At 46.1% G+C, this 20,668-nt stretch overlaps 1 protein-coding gene across 2 annotated transcripts in view; it reads right to left on the bottom strand.

Moving 5' to 3' along the window:
- MINDY4 (MINDY lysine 48 deubiquitinase 4) overlaps positions 1 to 20,668 on the bottom strand; it is a 102,856-nt gene that overhangs the window by 66,882 nt on the left and 15,306 nt on the right. For both annotated transcript variants that reach the window (XM_027102265.1, XM_027102266.1), the window contains exon 5: positions 15,816 to 16,249. In XM_027102265.1, coding sequence (XP_026958066.1) covers positions 15,816 to 16,249 — 434 coding nt within the window. The remainder of the gene's footprint in view (positions 1 to 15,815; positions 16,250 to 20,668) is intronic.

The following is a 20,668-nucleotide window of genomic DNA, read 5'->3' on the forward strand; positions in this document are numbered from 1 at the left end:
GTCACGAGGGAAGGTCCACTCTAGGAGGACGCAACAGGATTTGGCCAGGGAAAGACTTCAGCTCGCTCCACCCAGGCCCCAAGGTAGCCAGCCTGTCAGGGTTATACTTGGGGTGAGAACAGGGATGCCCATCTTTTCCCTAAATCAGTGCCCTTTCCCAATCCTTAGGAAAGCTACGAGATTAGCCTCTTTCTCCATGAGCCACCATAAGTGCACATTATCCAAAAATGTCTGCAAATGCAGCAGAACCCAATGCAGGCCCCAGGGGGGAAAAAAAAAAAAAGGGCTGAGGAAGAGCAAGGGAGCTGCTTTAGTCTTTAGGAATGAGATCCCCGGGGACATGGGCAAACTTTCCCCCCACCCCAAAAAAATCTCAGGCTTGGAGGAAGGTGCAGAAGAGTGATGAGTATGTCAGGCACAGCAGTGAGGCCCTTGGCTGGCCCCCAACTGGTCTATTCCAACCCCGCTCAGACTTCAAGGCCCAGCCCAGGAACAGCAACGCCCCCTCCGAGATCCTACGGCGCCTCAATGGGCACCATCCTTCTGGCTCTGGGACAGATCTGTCTCCTATTTTCAGGTGACTTTCCTGTTTGCTAAATCACTAGTCCCACTCTCCTGTGTGTCCCTCGAATGAAGGGGAAGACTTCACATTTCACCTCCCCCTCCCACAAGGCCATGCCAATAATTCAGCTCCATCCAATAAGCTTGGAACAATTCTGATCAAAATTGAGGGAGGCAGGGTCACAGACGACTCACCCCCATACTCAGGTAGCTGACAACCCAGGAGGAGAAACATGGCAGCCTGTCAGGTCTCCAGAGTGACGTGTGCTGTGAGAGGTATGAGAAGGGGATCACGTCCGGGTATAGGAGCAGGGAAGAGATCAGAAAGGCTTCCTAAAGAAGGCAACGTTCAAGATGACTTCAATACTGGACATCACAGTTAAATGAATATATGAATAAAAAATAAATGAGTGAATGAATGAATGCTGACAAGTGAACTTGAAGATAAAGTTTGGACGGTTCCAATTCTATTAAAGATTATCAACCTAAGTTTCATGACACTGTCCCAAACAGATCAGCATGGTTTTCCCTTTCATTCTCCTTACTATGTACATTCTCTCATTTGCTCCATATAGATTGCCAGGTCCAGGGACATAGCTAGGAAAAACAAGAACAACGAAGAAGTAAGGCCCACTCCAATCCTCAAAGAGTTCATGGAAGTAGAGATGAATTATCAAATCATTATGCTCTATTGAGGATTACCCATGATACTGAGAAGCAGAAGAGAAGCAGCCAGACTTCGGACCAGGCTAGAATTAGGGTGAAACATAACAAGGTACCTAGGACGCAAAATTTAAGGAGGCACTCAGTCTCAAGGTTCATGGAGGTGCCTACACTGCAGCTGAAACACCGTAAGAGTGAGTGCCTCCTTAAATTTTGCCCCTGCGATACCTCACTTGCTTCACTCTCATCCTGACCCTGTTGCTAATCTCCAGATGGGCCTCTCTTTGGGGTTCTGGTAGCTAGGGTCTGCTGGAAGCTAGCTCACAGACCAGCCAGTAAGCATCTTGGAGTGAGAGGAAAAAAGCACCCAGGAGATAAGAGTCTCCATACCCCTCCCCTGCTCTCTGACACTTACCTCCCAAAATTATCCCTGAGACTTAACAGCTTCTTCCCATCTAGCAGCAGCGGCTTCCCCTGCACAGAACATCTTCCCAGCTTGCGTGCCATGGACTTGGGCCTAGGGCAGAGCTGGCAAGGCCCAGCTGTGTGCAGAGGAGGATCTCACAGCTGCCATCCTAATGTCCAAAATGAGATCATTCACCCTTCCAAGGAGAGGTGCCTCTCTAGCTACACTTTCTTGATCTCGAAGGAAATCTGACTCATGAGAAGTCTCTTTCCCCTGGGGGATGCATTGGATCAAAGACTCAGAAACCCTTGAACTGAAGGTAGGTAGCAGCTATAATTAAAGCACAGGGGTGAGAGCATCAACCCTGCTCCTGGAGGGCTCCGAGTGGCCTGTAATGTGCGCTGGAGCCGTTTCTCCTGTTTAAACTCCTGGACGTGCTAGGGAGAGGCCGGCATTCGGAGGAGAGAGAAGGCATTCCACCGTGGACCGGGGACACACATGTAGGGTGAATGTGGGTAAGAGGTGGGAAGGAGAACCAGCTAGGCACAGGGCACTGATGGCAGGTGTGAAGGGGAAGCTGGACCAGCACAGGAGCCCCAGGCAGGCCACCTGTTCACGCGGGGTTTCTGGCACACGGGAAAGCAACTGTGTGTTGTGTATGTTTCAAGACTCAGCTAATTTCAAACCTCCCTAGTCTGACATAAAGTCCAAATAACGTGCAGAGACAAATTAAAATGGAAATTCTACCCATTACTCATCCCATGCAGCGCAGATGCTGTCAGACTCTCAATGCTCGGATATGGGGAACAGTCAATAAACCACAAATGCCACATCCTCTGCTCAGCCTCTGCCAGGCCCCAGGTGGCATCAGTCACTCCCTCTCAGGATGCAAACAGGCCTGGCTAGTGATCTGGAGCCCGGGAGTGGGCAGGACTCAGGAGGGATTGGACCTCATTCATCTCTCTCCCACCTGAGTGTGTCATCATGTCATCGTTGGTAGGGGCCTGGTGAGTGTCTGCTGGCTGAAATCACACAACAGGGCCAACCAAAGTCTCTGGGGTCCTGAAGATTGATGAAGATCTGCTGCCACCTACTGTCCATTCTCCTGCAAAACCCGAAAACCTGATGCGGGCACACCCTTCATCAGTCACTGTGTCCCTGGAATTGACTACAGGCCTTGACACAGAGCTGTCACACATGGATGCTTTGGTGGGGCTGTGTCTGTGTCCAGGCTGCAGAGATCCGCGCAGAACAAGGCAGGCTAATCACAGCTATTCCTCGCCCAGTGTTACTAGTGCACCATCAAGTCTTGGCATCAAACACGGCCTCTCCAAGCCCAAGGCCCTCCTGCCCTGCCAACAGCACCTCCACCTGCTGCCGGCCCTCCTCTGAGGGCCACAGTTAAGCACTCAAGTACATACAGCCTCAGCGGGCCTTTGGCTTCAGAGCAGGGAGCCATCTCATCTTTCCACATCCCCAGTGCCAGATCTGGGCGAAAGCTCAGGGACACCTCCTGTCTGACCGAGACAGCAGGGCATCATCCAGCTTGAAGCCAGCAATGGGTCAACATGGTGCTCTTGCAACGCGAGCTGTGGGGGTCGTGACGGCAGGGGCTGTCTGGGGGCTTATATTGAACTTCTTTCCAGTCTCCCCCTCACCTGTAAATGATCCCTGCTTGGCCTGCCTCACCAGGACATCCCGTGCGCCAGAAGTGACGGCCATGAGCAGGCTTCGAGATGATGGTCTATTTTTATTATCCCACTGGGAGTTGGGCGAGTATAGAAGGAACCATGAGAACTGATGTGGAAGATGCAGGTGTCCCCCACACATGACCTTGACTGGCGCACCCATCCCAGCTGCTATCCACGTTGGCTGCTAAAGGCTCACAGCTGCACCCTTCTCCAGAGAGCTCTCCTTCGCAAAACTCAGCCAGGAGATGGCACACTGCCCGCCCCACCCCAGGATGGGCCACGCATAGCCAATGACTGACACAAGAAAGAAAAGCCCTCTCCTAGCTTAAAGGCGGGAGCAGCTCTGGGTCAGCTCCCACGCTCATCTCCCTGTGGGAGCCACCTGACCCTCCACATCCCCGCCGAGACCTTCCCCTGCTTCCTGTCCTGCTTCCCTCGCTGCCTTTCTCCTGAGAGCACACGCCCAACAGATTACATGCACCTGACCCTCCAACTCAGGCTCAGCTTCCGGGGCACTGGTTCCCAAAACTCAGCCTGCAGCCCATCACCTGCAGGACTTGTTAAAACACCCTGCTGGGCTTCACCCCCAAAGTTCCAGTTCAGCAAGTCAGACAAGTTGTGTTTCTAACGAGTTCCCAGGCAATGCAGGTGCTGCTGGTCCAGGGATCACAGTTTGAGAACAGCTGTTCTTGGCACTTTGACCTAAGACAGAAATCATTCAACAAGTAATAGGCAAAGGGGTTGGAGGTGGCACGATGCAGCACTCAGCCAGCCTCCCAGACAAAACCCTGCAGCCGGAACAGGAGATCATCAGGCCTCCAGCAACAGACCCTCATGCTCGGGGCTGGGGGCGAATCTGCGTTGCTGAGTCCTGTATCGTTTTACTATAGGAGCTCAGAGGAGCCCACCATCTAGGAGGGACTCCCAAGGCACAGGGCCCCGTTTACATGCTCATTCTTTACACAAGATGAACATCAGAGACCAGCTGAATAGACTATGATTCCTGGATCGCAGAGAAGGTGGAACTTTGGCCTGGACACGCCCAAGGCCATGTGTACAGTGTAGGATGAGGGGCATGTCAGAGACGGAGGAGCCCCTGAAGAGCAGTCCATCCAACCCTTCCCTTACAGACGGGAGCACAGAGGCCCAGAGAGGGCTGGACATCTGACCAAGGCAGACATTCAACCTGCAAACACAGGAAAAATAAGTGCTCGATTTAAAGGCAAGACAATTGCTTTCACTGTCCTCAGAGAACAGCCGTGAGCAATCCTATTACGTGGGCTCTAGTAATAGTCCTGGTGTGAGAAACAAACTCTTCACAGCTTCAGTAAGACCCTGAGGCCAGAAGAGAACTGTCCTGTCACAATAGCATCAACAGGGCCTGAAATGAGAACCACAAGACCGCTGACTGCTCACATCTGTGGATTCCAGACACATGGTCTCTGACTCAGGCCACAGGGAGGCCAGTCAACAAAGAAACACCACTGGCCTGGCAGGGAGGACAATGGACTGCGGCCTGGTGCCCATGACTACACCTGCTTCTCCCACCACCTTCCTCATTTCAGGGAACGGCAACTCCATCCTCCGGTTGTTCAGCCAAAAACTTTGGAGTCATCCTGTCTCTTCTCGTTCTCTAACGAGACAAATCTAATCCAGGGTCAAGTCCTGCTGACTCTACCATAGGCAGGTTTCCCCTTCTACCCAAAAGTAGAGCGTTCCTAGGAAAGCTTTCCCAAGCTGAGATGGTGTAACGTGAAGAAGCAATTACCTTAGCACACATCTTGCTAATGGAGGCACAAAATACATCGAGATCAAGCACAGAGGCTCGCAGACCCGTTCGGGGCTGTGGCGGCCTGATGCTGAGCGTGGCTCCCAGGGAAGGAGCTTGGCGGTGCCGCCCTGGCTGCTGGTCGGAGTGCGAGCTGCCTTTGCAATGGCTCATTACAGGACGCTGATCACCACTTGCACTTTTTGCCTTTTTCCTTAAAAGTGAAAATCCTCTTTGGATTTATTTTGGTTAGCTAACATAGGTCTTTAGTGAAAGTGAAGTGGAATAAAGCTAACTCGAAAAGCAGAGGGTCCGTGTGTGTGTGTGTGTGTGTGTGTGTGTGTGTGTGTGTGAGATAACCCAGCCCACATCTCGCCACCTTCACTACCCTGCCTGGTTCAAGCCACCATCAGCTCTCCTCCAGACGACGGCAGTCGCCCCCTGCCTGGTCCCCCTGCTGCCAGCCTTGTCTCCTGGAATCTACTCTCAACCCCAGCCCGGCAGCCAGAGGGACCCTGCTGAGCACAAGTCAAGAAGGCCATGCCTCTGCCCGACCTCCAAAGGCTCCTGCATCACCTAGAGGCAAAGCCAGCACCTTCAGCAGCCTCCAGGCCCCTGCTCGCTCTTCCCCTCCCTCTCCACCTCTCCCCCTCATCCACTCAGCCTGAACAAGCACCCTGTTCCCACCACAGGGCCTGTGCACGGCTGCTCTCTTTGCATTTGCTCCCAGGGATCAAAAGCTGGTTCCCTGTCTTCCTTCTGGTCTCCTCTCACATCACCTTCTCAGAAAGGTTTTCCCCAGCTCTCCCTTTGTAGAACAGCAGCCCCAAACCCAGGGCTCCCCATCACACTTCCCTGAATTACTTTTCCTCGTGGCACCCAGGTTTGTTATATATTTACTCACTGGGTTGCTGTCATGGGCTGCCTCTCCCCATCAGAAGTATACACTCCAAGAGGGCAGAGACGTGGTCCTTCATCCATGTGGAATATCCAGTGGCTAGAACTGCATCTGGCACATAGTAGGCCATCACGGGTGGCGTGCTGGTAGAAGTTAACAACCGGCTCTCCAGGGAAGGGGGATGCTAATTTGCAGCATTTGTCAATTCCCATGGTGTAAATATTCCTACCATGACCCATTTCAAGCTACCTACCACAATGACGTCAGGAAGACATGGCAACAGTCAGGTCTGTGAGCCAGTACAAGCTGGCTCTGACACACTACGGCACTCATTAAAAACTTGTTAATAAGTTAATTGAATAAATGGATATTTCTGTGAATTGATGGGGGTTTTTTGAGGACAAACTCCATGAGCTCAGGGATTGAAATCAGGCCTCTCCAAAACCAAGGGACGACTGTGTGAGGAATAAGATGTCACATGCTGACGGATGACAACTGTGCTGCAGGCTTATACTGAGTACAGGAAAGACCATACATATTTCGAGAAAAAGCTCTCAACATAGCCAGACAGTGAAAACAGAGCTTATGAAAGGACCGTACGACACCTGCAAGAGCTCAGGTGAGCCACTTCCCCTCTGCTCCCTGGGCCCTGTTCCCCACCTGCCAAATAAAGGGCTTGGATCCCAAGGATCTTTCTAGGCCTGACAAACTATACGCTTAAGAATCGAGACAGATTCTAAAGCAACATCTATTCCACTCCGCTTTCAAAACACCCAGTTTAAAACATCTTTTAAAAAACCCAACGAAATTAAACTGCAATTCCATGGATTCTATCACACTTTCAGCTTGTATTCTGGGAAAACATCCACCTTCCCCAGGGTGAAATCCATCGATGCTCATGAAATTCACAACTGCCCTGAGCTCACTGGATACACCATGACAGCCACATAGCCAGACATCTTCTACAGGCCTAATCCCGCAGCTCCCAGGGACCGTGCAGCCGTGGGTCTTCCTGGTTCCCTTCCCACACATGACCCACATAAAAAAGAGAGAGACATGAAGACAGTCAGACAAGCAGGGGAGAATGGCTGGATAAGGTGAAAACAACAAAATTTCTCCTGGGAGTGGTAGAAAGGGAGAGGGTAAAAGTAAACAGTTTAAAAATCATGAGACCAAAAAGGATTTTAAACACTGCAAGAAAAAAACAGTTGCCCTCTGTGGCAGGCAGAATGATGCCCACCCCTAAAGATGCCCTTGTCTTAAGCCCTGGAACCTGTGAACATGTTGGGTTACATGGAAAGGGAATTCCTGGAGATCAGGTTGCTGGTCAGTGGAGATAAGGTTGCTGGTCAGCTGACCTTGAGATGGGGAGGCTACCCTGGATTATCCAGGTGAACACAATGGAACCACAGGGGTCCTTCAGAGGGGAAGAAGGAGGCGGAAAAGGGAGAAAGGGACAATCAGAGAGATGAGAGCCTGAGAAGGACCCGGCTCATGTTACTGGCTTTGAAGACGGAAAACAGGGGCCACAAGCCAAGGCATGTGGGCAGTCTCTAAAGGCTAGAAAAGACAAGGAAACAGATTCTCCCTTAGAGCCTCCAGAAGGACCACAGCCCTGTCAACATGTTGATTTCAGCCCAACGAGACCCAATGCTGACCTCTGTCTTCCAGAAGCTAGACACTGCTGCTGGGCCACTGCCATGGGTTGAACTCCCAAGGGAGGCCAACAACTCTTCTCAACTTCACGACACTGAGTACACCCATGCTTCCAAAGGAGACCGGGCAAAATGTACGTGGCTGCAGCTTCTGCAGCCCACACACATCTGGAAAACATAAGTGGAAGCTAGTTCTTTTTTTTTTTTTTTTTTTTTGCGGTACGCGGGCCTCTCACCGATGTGGCCTCACCCCTGCAGAGCACAGGCTCCGGAGGCGCAGGCTCAGCGGCCACGGCTCACGGGCCCAGCCGCTCCGCGGCACGTGGGATCCTCCCAGACCGGGGCACGAACCCGTGTCCCCTGCATCGGCAGGCGGACTCTCAGCCGCTGCGCCACCAGGGGAGCCCTGAAGCTAGTTCTTATTGTCAAATGCCCAGCGTGATGTGTTTTGAACTAACATGCAGAAACTCAACCACAGCAGGGTCCACGTGGCCATGAGACGCCCCAAGGACTCACTCTGAAGGACTCAGACAAACGACAGGCCATCAGGCCCCAAGAGAGCATAAGCACCGCAAGTGAGACTGCCCCCAACCAGACCATCAACCTCCACTAAGTGCCGCCTGGGGAGCCCCAGGCTTGGCAGACTGGGTTCCGGGAAGAATCACTGCTCCGATGCTCTTAGTCCTGCGCCTGAGGTTTCTAGAGGGCCTAGTCTGGGCCAGGTGTGTAGGTGATAGCAAGATACGCAAAGGTAGAGAGGAAGCAGAGTGAGGCAAGGGTTACAGGACCACCCAGGTCAGGGCCAGAGGCCCCGCGGATCTGACTGATTGTGAGAGGAATCCAACAAGGGCAGCCCTGACTAGCCAGTGACAAGGGACAAATGGCCCCAAACTGCCACAACAATGAGAAGGTGACATTTTCTAAGCATCTTCTAAGATCAAAGGACACAAGAAAGAAACAAAAATCAAAGCAAAAAACAGTTCCTTCAGCAACTAAGTCTGATCTAAGGAGTTAGTGTCAGAAGGGCCTGACTGCACGTATACTCACGTTCCCTGACATCTCAGCAGGTCACGTCCTCCACCTGCCCCCTCTCCCAGGACACATGCTCACTCCCCCGCCCCCAGGTGTGACTTCCATGGCCATCCCTAAACCTGATGCTGCAAGGCCCAGCAAAGGCTCCCAGGAGCCACCTTTCCTCCAGCTTCATTAGGGCTGAGTGATGGAGCATGTGCCATGCATGCGAGCCAGCTCTGCTGTCATCTCACTGTCCCTCGTCATGTTTTAAAAGAATTACATATGCACACGGCTCTCTCACCTGAAGGGTTCACAGGATCTTATACACACTAGGTCTCAGACCTATGTTTACTGTATTGAATGAAAAAAACAGTGATGGGCAGACAAGACTGTTGGAGGGGTATTGGGAAGGGCAGGAGGTAGGTAGTTTTAGCAAGTGGGATTACTTCGGCCCTGGTTTCAAACCAAGGGTGCCACATACAGTTGGGTAGTATGTGCACTGCACAAAGCTGCCTAACTGAGGGGATGAGAGACTGCTGAAATGCAACCCATATTCCATGTGCCAAACTGTGAGCCCTTAGGCCTGCATCGACCCAGAATCTTGACAGGTTCCTTTAATTCTCTGTGCCTCAGTTTCCTCATCTAAAATGGAATAATAATTGCTGGGGTGGGAGGATGCTTGTTCTCAACTCCCAGTGTCTCCTGGGAGTTTGGAAGTTCTACTGGTCTACCCTGCAGACCTTTACTCTCTTCCTTTTTATTCACTTCATCCTGAGGGAGGATGTGTGACCTGATTGGTTAATTTGGGAAAGAAAGGAAAGACGGGCTTAGGCTCAGCTGCACCCTTTCTCCTCTGGGAGTGAGCTGCTCTTCTGGGGGTTGGCCCCTCCCACCACATGGTTGGTCCTGGGCCTGAGATGAGGTGGAGAAGTCTGTCCAGCTCTGGGCCCACCAGGCCTCATGAGTTGCTGTGTCTCCTACCTTCCCTTTATCAATCACAGAGATGATATGTATTTTACCCCAATCTAGTTGATATCCTTTGTTTCCATTGGCAATTTGTTCAGAACTCAGGAGGAGAAGAATACCAGTTAATGAGAACCTCTCCCGCCCTGAGAAGAAAACCAATAATACCCACCTGAATGGATTATCGTAAAGAGTAAACGAGATAATACACACGTGTGCTTAGCAGGGTGCTCAGCATAGAGGGAATAAGTAGTGGGTAAACAACAAAGTTCCCAAAACATTTACTGATATAAAGATCGACACTATTATCATATGTTAAGCACTCCTGGTCATACTTCGCCTGGTCCTGAGGGAGGGGGCTGTGGCAGCACATTTACCTGCTACCTTCCTCCTCCTCTAAGACAAAGTCCATACCATCCTTCAAGGGCCTAAGAACTGGCCTAAGGCCACAGTGGTTATAAAGGGCAGAGGTGGTTTGCCAGTCCAGGCCATCAGACTCCAGAGCCCAGTTCAGGTTATGATAGGTGCTGTGATAACAATAAAATAGGCTAGAGGTGAGTGGGTGGAGGTGAAGTTAGTCAAAGAAAACCACTATGAGTATAAAACACCTGATTGACAAGAAAGAGACACTCAGGAGATGGTTTGAGAGCAAGGCCTTTACAAAGGCCTTGGGACTTACAAAGGCAAAGGGACAAACCAGTTATCCCTCTTGTAGAAATAAGTTAGACATGTTGGGTGAACAGGCAAAAGGGCCTACATAAAGAATAAAGATCTGTAAATAGCTGTGTCAATCCTGAAAGAAAGGCGAAGTAGGGAACTGACCCTACCAAGATACCAGGTTATAACTACAAAGCCACAGTAATAAAAACTATGGTCATGACCAATGAAACACAAGAGAGAGCTAGTATATTTTGTGCATGCCTGCAACCTTAAAATATTGTTAGATGGTCATGATTCTTTTAAAATATATATATTAAATATTTGTTTAGGGCTTCCCTGGTGGCGCAGTGGTTGAGAGTCCGCCTGCCGATGCAGGGGACACGGGTTCGTGCCCCGGTCCGGGAAGATCCCACATGCTGCGGAGCGGCTGGGCCTGTGAGCCATGGCCGCTGAGCCTGCGCGTCCGGAGCCTGTGCTCCGCAACGGGAGAGGCCACAACAGTGAGAGGCCTGCGTACCAAAAAACAAACAAACAACAACAACAACAACAACAAATATATATATATATATATATATATTTGTTTAATGTAAAGCCAGTCCCACCATTTCTAGTTTAAAAACTAATAAGTAGATAAGGCTGTTCTCTAGAGTGTCTCTGTGGATACCCTAAAAGGCACCAGGATGGATTATGATTTCTGATGATTTCCTGTATAAGGTCTCTGCAATTTTGCAGCAATCATAGTTAGAAAAAGGAATGGGGAAGAAGTTCTGAATATACAGCACTGTTATTGCACTGGCTGGACAATCTATACAGGAAATCAGAAAAGAATCAAGACATGGGGTAAAGAACAAATTGTAGAGTAGGTGGTGCTAGGAAAACTGTCTTACTATATGGAGAAAAATAAAAGTGAGTCTTTCAACCTAACAAATACAAAAGATTAAATACCTAAATGTGAAAGCTAAAATTACAAAATTAATAGAAAAAATACAGGAGAATACCATGGAAACCTAAAGGAAAGAAAAGACTTAATAAAGAAAAAATGCAAAAATGCAAATCGTATGTCAAACGAGAGATTGATTAATTATGCCAAAATTAAGAATTTCTGTCCAACAAAGGAAAAGATATTTTACAAAGTCTAAAACTAACAAAAGATTAATATCTACCAAAAGAAAATTAAATCCTCTTTGGAGGAAGGTAATGTTAACCAGAGCCTCTACAATTATTCACATGCAATGTCTCGAATTGAATCAAAATTATCAGAAATGCAAAGAAACAGGATGAAATTATCAAAACCCAAAAGAAAAAAGACAATATCAATAGACCTATAGGTGATCCAGATATGGACGTTACCAGACAGCAACTTTAAAATGACTATGAATAATGTGCTCAAGAAAATAAAAGATGAAGAATCTCACAAAAGACTGATATCTACTTTTTACAAAGAAACAGAAATTATAAAACTGAAAAATAACTGAAAGTAATATATTATTATATATATTTAATAGCACGGCAAAAGAGAAAAAACATGAACCAGAAGATAGAGCAAGAGAAAATATCTAGATTAAAGTACAGAGAGAGAAAAAGATGGAAAACATAGGAAAGAATATTTTTTTAAACCCTATAGAACAGTGAAAATATGTAGTAATATATGTATAACTGGAGTACCAGGAGAGAAAAGAAGGGATGGGATAAAAGCAATATTTGAAAAGACAATAGACAATAATTTTCAAAACTGATGAAAGGTATCAACCCCAAACTGAGGAAGCTCTACACATACTAACGGAAATGTCAAAGAAAACCACCTCTAGGCACATCACAGTAACACTGTTGAAAATTAAAGAATGAGAAGAAGCAAAAAAAAAAAATTAAAAAGCAGTCAGAGGTTAAAAAAAAGACACATTACCTTCAAAAGAGTAGTAATAAAAAATGTCAACTTATTTATCAATAGAGATAATGAAAGACTAAGGTAAGATAATGGAATTAAATACTTAAAGTGCTGAAAAGAAAATAAGCCACCAATCTAGAATTCTATACCCACTGAAAATATCCTTCAAAAATAAAGGCAAAATAAAGACATTACCAAACAAAAACTGAAAAAAAAAATTTATTGTAATATACCTGCTAAAGAAATACTAAAGAAAGTTCTTCAAGCAAAAGGAAAATGTAAATGCAATAATTATTCCAACTAAAACAAAAAATTATCAGACTGGATTTTTAAAAATCCACATATATGCTGGTTATGAGAGATAAGCTTTAAATATATACTAGACCATAAAGAAATCTCAACAAATATCAAAGGATTGAAATCATACAGAATATATTATGACTAAAGTGGAAATAAGCTAGTAATCAAAAACAAACAGATAACCAGAAGAATAGCCCAAATGCTGTGAATTAGTCAATACATGTCTAAATAGCCCACAGGTCAAAAGAATAAATCACAATGGGAATTAGAAAACATTTAAGCTAAATTATATGATTATATAATTTATTAACTTCTGGGATACAAAGCATTACTTAGAGGGAAATTTGTAGCCTTAAAAGATATTACAAAAGAAGAAAGCTGAGGTGGGTAGAAGGTGGGAGAAATGGGTAAACTGGTTTTGTTTTCTTTTGCTTTGTTTTAATTTAAATAAATTATAATAATTATTTTTTAAAAGGGTGAAGGATCCTGGTAAACCGCACAGACTTTTGGTTGACACCTTTAAATGTAAAGCTACAGAATGGATGAAAATAAAAAGATGGAAAAAAAGATATACCATGAAAACACTAATCAAAGGAAAGCTGAAGTAGCTATACCTAAATAGACATTAAGGCAATAAGCATTATTAGAGATGAAGAGAGATCTCATAATGATAGAAAAGTCTATCCAACAGGAAGCTATAAGAATTCTATGTGTATATGCATCAAATAACATAGTCACAAAATGTATAAGCAAAGTAGGCCCAGCTTATCTATGGTCACAAAGGGAGTTAATACACTGTATCTGTTTAGCTTGCCTTGCACTACCAGTGCCTAAGTGCCTGGCACATATTAGGCGCACAGTAAATGACTTAAAAAGCCAGTATTACAAACCAGGATGCCTAATACTTCTTATACCCACCCCTGCAGAAATTCTCCAAGCAAATTACTAGTGTTTAAAACATACACATCACACACAAACAAAAACACAATTACCTAACTAGTACAGGATGGTGCTTACAGGCATGATGGGCTTTGGACTCAGAAACACCTAGGTTCGTATCCCAGCTCCTTCACTTCCTGGCTAGGAAACCTTGGGAGTGATAACCTCTATGAGTCTGTATTCCCTCATCCGTAAATTGAGGAATAATAATACCTCCTTGCAGGTTTTTCCAAGTATGAAATAGAATAATATATGAAAAGTGCCTAGTATAGTATCAGGCACTAAGTAAACTCTCAATTAATGGTAGTACTCAATATTAATAATTATATGTAAGAAATATTGAAAATAGTCCTGAAATAGCAGTCATGAAGCCCCTAAAAATTAGAATCAGAAATGCCCAAAGGGCTTCCCTGGTGGCACAGTGGCTGAGAGTCCACCTGCCGATGCAGGGGACACAGGTTCGTGCCCTGGTCTGGGAAGATCCCACATGCCACGAAGCGGCTAGGCCCGTGAGCCATGGCTGCTGAGCCTGCGCATCCGGAACCAGTGCTCTGCAACGGGAGAGGCCACAACAGTGAGAGGCCCACGTACCGCAAAAAAAAAAAAAAAAGAAAGAAAGAAATGCCCAAAGAAGAAGAGGAGGAAGAATAAGAGGAAGAGGAAAGAGAAGAAGAACAAGAAGGAGGAGGAGGCGGCTGAGAATCAATAATTTAAGACAAAATAGAAATAAATAATAAAATAAAACAGAAAATAATAGCAAATTAAACTCAAAGAAAGCAGAATGAAAGGAAGAATAAAAGTAAGAGTGGGAATCAATTAATTAGAAAACAAACCTACAAAGCCAAAAGTTAGCTCTTTGAAAAAAGCATATAATTCATAGAACACAAATTACCAGTATCGGGAATGGAAACAGAGACATCCCTGCAGATCTTACGGACTTTAAAGGGACAATAAGAGGATATTCACAATTCACAAGGACACATGTACCCCAATGTCCATTGCAGCACTATTTACAATAGCCAGGACATGGAAACAACCTAAATGCCCAAAGACAGATGAATGGATAAAGAAGATGTGGCACATATAAACAATGGAATATTAGCCATAAAAAGGAATGAAATTGGGTCATTTGTAGAGATGTGGATGGACCTAGAGTCTGTCATACAGACTGAAGTAAGTCAGAAAGAGAAAAACAAATATCATATATTAACACATATATGTGGCATCTAGAAAAATGGTACAGATGAACCTATCTGCAGGGCAGGAACAGAGACGTAGACATAGAGAACGGACATTTGGACACAGGGTGGGAAGGAGAGGGTGGGACGAATTAGGAGATTAGTGTTGACATATATACACTACCATGCGTAAAATAGCTAGTGGGAACCTGCTATATAGCACAGGGAGCTCAGCTCGGTGCTCTGTGACAACATGGATGGGTGGGATGGGGGGGGAGTGTAAGGGAGGTCCAAGAGCGAGGGGAGATAGGTATACGTATAGTTGATTCACTTCATTGTATAGCAGAAACTAACACATTGCAAAGCAATTTTATTCCAATAAAAAAAAAATTGTGAAAAAAAAAAAAAAAAATTGTGTATAATTACACAATTTTATATCAGTAAAGTTAAAATATAAATTAAGTGGTTACATTCCTTGGAAAAATACAACTTGCCAAAACTGACACAAGAAGAAATAGAAAATTTCAATTAAAAAAATTTTTTAATTGAATCCACAATTTAAAACCTTTTAACTCAATGCTCAGAAGCCTTCTCCAGAAAATTCTCCCAAATATTTAAGGAAGAAATAACACCAATCTCACACTAACTCTTCAAGACCATAAAGAAACAGAGGGACCACTTCTAGCATATCCTGGACACCAAAATCTCACAAGGCTGCTGTTACAAGAAAGGAAATTTGCCAGCCAACCTCCCTCATGAATTTATATACAAAACCCTACACAAAATATTAGTAAGTCAAATCAAACAATATATACAAAGATAATGCGTCAGAGCCAAGGGTGGTTCATTCCAGAAATGTAAGGTTGGTTTAACATTCAAAAACCAATCAGTGTAGGGATCACCAAGGTCTATTGTGAAAGAATAAAAGCGAAGGGCTTAGGATAGGGTTAAAAGAAATTGCCCCAGAGGAGCCTTGTGGGAACTGATTCATCACCATACCTCTGGCTTCGACGCATCTCTTGTACCATATCAGGCTGACCCTTGAGAAGAAGTAAGAAGGGCCAAAGAAACACCCCTCGCAAAGCCTCCTGGTGTGTGCACTCTGGGCTGCTTTCTCCCCGGTGGAGTGACCATCATCACCTCCCCTACTTCACAGCCTCGCTCGGAGAGCCCAAGGAGCCACTCGGGACTGGACGGTTCTCCGAAAACCATCACCTGGGCACAGCACACTCACCTGAGGGCCGGGGGCTGGCTCCCCTGCCGTTTGAACACTCTTTCCAGCCTCTCCTGGGTCGTCGAGGCATTCCCACTGGACAAGGAGAAATTCAAGGCGGTCCTGTCGGCCTCTAGGCCACTGTCCACGGCTGGGCTGTCCTCTGAAAGGTCTCTCCACCGGCCGCTCCCGCTCTGGGGAAGCCCTTTGCCTGGCAGGGGAGGAGGGCTGCTGGGCGAGGCTCTCCACTTTTCCAAGGTCAGGGGGCTGAGCAGGCCCAGGGTGCTCCTGGGGGTGGAGGAGGTGCTGGAAGCCGGGCCCTCCTGCGGGACAGGCGGGGGACAGGCTGGGGTGTGAGCAGACAGCTCGGGCGCTTGTAGGCTCCCCTCCTCGTGGGGTTGGGTCGTGCTGCTCAAGGCCGGGGACTGCCTCAGCGAGCGTCTGCGGAGGGAATCCTGAAAAGAGCAAGGACAAAAGCAGCGGTGAGGATCCCCTTGGAGGGAGGTGAGAAAATATCCCACGTCAAGCATTTACCCATGATCTTCCCTCCCCCAGGAAAGTCTTTCCCATCCTCAACTCCTTCTCCTAAAATCCAACCCACCCTTTGAGGAGACACGCAGGGGCTACCACTTCTGTAATGCTTTCACAGAACCCCACCCACATAAATCCCAGGAGCATGCCTTGGTCCCCCCCTCATACCCCTTACAGAGAGCTCCAGGGTCAGACCTGTGTTCCCATGTCACCCCCTGCCAGCCGTGTGCTCTGTGACAAGTCATTGAACTTCTTTGTCCCTCACTGCCCCACCTGCAATATAACCTGTCCACAACCTGCTATCAATAATTCCTAAATCCCAAAACCCCTAAAAAATGACCATTTCTTTTGGAATCCCATGGCAAATTCTTTTTCATTCTTATGAGGTAGGTTGCTTGCATTCTTGGTTTTTTTTGTTGGGTTTTTTGGCCATGTGGCTTGCGGGATCTTAGTTCCCAGACCAGGGATTGAACCTGGGCCCTCGGCAGTGAAAGCACAGAGTCCTAACCATTGGACCGCCAGGGAATTCCATCGCGGTCCCTTTTTAAGTGTGAATACTCATATGTTTTGCTGCAGAAATGTTTTATTTATGGGGTGCTACTCCAAACCCTACTGCAGGCGTTCTGTGGTATGTGGTTTATGCATTGTATTTCCCTTCTGAAGTTTAAAAACAAAATCTACATTCCAAAACACATTTGCTCAAAGGTTTTGGATGAGGGATTGGGGACCTACAGTGCCGATCTCCCACAAGACCATGGTGAGGACCAAAGGAGAGACCCAGACCCACGTAAGGCACCATCACAGAGCCAAACCCTGCACAGCAGCCAGCAAATATTCCTTACTGCTATGCATCTTTGCCCCTGTCCCCACTTACATATGGCCTTAACCCTTCCTGCCAGTAGACCAGGTGATGGAGGCCATTCTTCCTTCAACTCTGGTGTCCCCAGAGCTCCCAGCCCAGTGACCTATACATAGTAAGCAATGCTTACTTTTTGAAATGAAGGAATTTCAGAGGCGTCAACAGAAATGTCCTCTCTCACTATCAATCATTAACCAATGAAATGAGAACTCACGTTGTTACCAATCTGAGGTAGAGGAGTAGGGGTAGGGGACAAAAATACACCTGCTGGGCTCTTCCTGGGTTTAAAATTCTGGACCTCTCAGCATTTCCAGAACTAATCCTGGGCCAAATGGTAAAGCCTGTGCCAGAAAAAGAACAGCTAATTCTGCCATATTCCCTCCTGGTGGAAATTACTAGGCACTATAAACCTCCTCCGAAAGCCACCCAGGGCATCCCTTGCCACAGAACAAGGAAAACATTAGTCAACATTCCCAAGGAGACCCAAACTTCCGGCCAAGGGCAGGGAACCCAGCCTCTTCCTCATTCTTCAAAAGCTCAGAGCTGATCTATATGCCATACCTAATGATGCACTACCTAGCAACCTTGCTCTTTTCTCTTGAGCAACCAATAAGCATGGCCAAGGTACTCAAAGGCCCACAGAACACCTTCCAGAATACCTGGGGAAATTCTACCTCTGTGTCCTTCACGGGATTCAGATACTCCAGGGGAAAAGAACACCTCCAAGAACAATCACTTCTCCTTTGGGGAGAAGTTTGCAGCAATCTCTCAGCAGTAAAGCAGGTAGGTACAAGCCATCTTCCTTACACCTCAGTTATGAAGGGGTCTGAACCACACAGACTTGATGATTAGAAAGTCATGATAGGACAGGACCCTAGTGTTCATCTGGTCCACCCGTTCCCAAAGTGCAGTCCACCGACCTTACAGGTCTAACCCCAAACCCTTTCAGGGAGCTCAAAATTATTTTCATAATAATAATACAACATGATTTGCCTTTTTCACTGTGTCCACATTTGTACTGACGGTGCAAAGCACTGGTGGGAAAAACTGTTGGCTGGCCCTTAGCACGAATCAAGGCAGCAGCACCAATCTTCACCAGGACTCAAGGTATTAACACCACTTGCAATAAAAGTAAATAAGTGAAATGCTAATTTCACTTAAGAATGTCCATGCCGAAGCATAACGAATATTAATTGTGTTCAACCTTGACCCTATGTTATACATCTCTTTAACAGTCTGTGTGACAAAATGGGAGGTATATATAAACATTCTGCGGGATGCAGAGGATGAGGCTGTCACCAGGAGAAGCACTTATGCAGCCATCTGAATTGTGAGCTAAACTTGCTGGTTTTTTCATGGAACAACTGACAGATGAACTATGGTTATTCAGTATATGAATACTGAGTACTGAGTATCTGGCAGGCATTTTCTTGAAAATAAATTGAGCCTGTCACATCAAGGAACATAAATGATACACCGTTGCCAGAGATAAAATACAAGTCATCAGGTAAAAATTAGAATCTGGGGAAACTTGTGTTTGCCATTATGAACTGGAGGGCTTCTCAAAAACTTTCTGATAAGTTGAGTAGTGACATCAACAAATGCAATTGTTTATGTGTGGTTTTTTTTGTATATTGAAATGTGTCAACGTTCAGAAGATCTATATAACTTAGTAAACCAATGATTTCCACATGACCCAATGCATCATGTTACTAAACCATGCAGTGGTAAAAGAGTCATTCAAAGTTCAAGACAAACCAGTGGAAACTGATATGTAGAAAAAGTTCATTGGGATGGTTTCAGGTTCCACATTAAGAAACAACTTGTCTAAACCCTCAGAACGGGAGAAAATATTTGCAAACGAATCAACGGACAAAGGATTAATCTCCAAAATATATAAACAGCTCAAGCAGCTCAATGTTAAAAAAACAAACAACCCAATCCAAAAATGGGCAGAAGACCTAAATAGACATTTCTCCAAAGAAGACACAGAGATGGCCAAGAGTCACATGAAAAGCCACTCAACCTCACTAATTATTAGAGAAATGCAAATCAGAACTACAATGAGGTATCACCTCACACCAGTTAGCATGGGCATCATCAGAAAATCTACAAACAACAAATGCTGGAGAGGGTGTGGAGAAAAGGGAACCAACCCTCTTGCACTGTTGGTGGGAATGTAAATTGATACAGCCACTATGGAGAACAGTATGGAGGTTCCTTAAAAAACTAAAAATAGAGCTACCATATGACCCAGCAATCCCACTACTGGGCATATACCCAGAGAAAACCATAATTCAAAAAGACACACGCACCCCAAGGTTCACTGCAGCACTATTTACAATAGCCAGGTCATGGAAGCAACCTAAATGCCCATCAACAGACGAATGGATAAAGAAGATGTGATACATATATACAGTGGAATATTACTCAGCCATAAAAAGGAACGAAATTGGGTCATTTGTAGAGAGGTAGATGGACCTAGAGAGTGTCATACAGAGTGAAGGAAGTCAGAAAGAGAAAAACAAATATCGTATATTAACGCATATATGTGGAACCTAGAAAAATGGTACAGATGAACCGGTTTGCAGGGCAGAAATAGAGACACAGATGTAGAGAACAAACATATGGACACCAAGGGGGAAAAGTAGCGGGGGGGTGGGGGGGGGTGGGATGTATTGGGAGATTGGGATTGACATATATACACTAATATGTATAAAATAGATAACTAATAAGAACCTGCTGTATAAAAAAATTTTTTAAAAAAGAAAAAGAAAACCAGATATCTCAAGTTAAGGAATTTAGTACTTTTCTATATATGAGAAGATGCAAAAGTCAGGGCTCACTGAAATCATTCCTTTGATGCGCACCTCAGCTCTCTGGGGTCAGCATCCTGTGCTTTCACATCCTGAGTCTCCTCAGGGTGCACTATGCGGGGGCTGGTGGCGGCTGCAGTGTCTGATGGTCGGCATCCTATTTCTACCCCGAGTTCCCTCAGGGCTCACCATCAGGCCACTGCAGTGTGATGGCTTGATGGCCGCCGCATCCTTTGTTTACTGAAATGGCAGGCAACATTTTCTTCCATTGATAAGGTGTGTATTCAAGGAATGGTTTAAGTGAACTCAGACTCTGCATCTTCCTGTACAAAGAAAAGTGCTAACTTCATTAACTTGAGATGTCTGTTTTTCTCTTTTTTTTCCTTTCTTTCTTTTTTTTTCGCCACGCCACACAGCATGTGGGATCTTAGTTCCCCAACCACGGATCGAACCCACACCCCCTGCAGTGGAAGCCTGGACTCTTGACCACTGGACCACGAGGGAAGTCCCTGTTTTTCTTTAATTAACAGTAATCTTTTGATGTTCCTATTAGCTGGTTTCTTGCAAAAACTCCTGTATATCCTGGCTCCTCCCTTACCTCTTCTGAGCAGTCCCTCAGTGTTATCTGAGAGGCTGTCTTCCAGGCTTAAGTCCTCAGCAAGTCCGTC

This window comes from Aethalodelphis obliquidens, unplaced genomic scaffold, assembly GCF_003676395.1.
Source record: "Aethalodelphis obliquidens isolate GAN/ISIS:26980383/991018 unplaced genomic scaffold, ASM367639v1 scaffold5, whole genome shotgun sequence".
NCBI classification, from domain to species: Eukaryota; Metazoa; Chordata; class Mammalia; order Artiodactyla; family Delphinidae; genus Aethalodelphis; species Aethalodelphis obliquidens.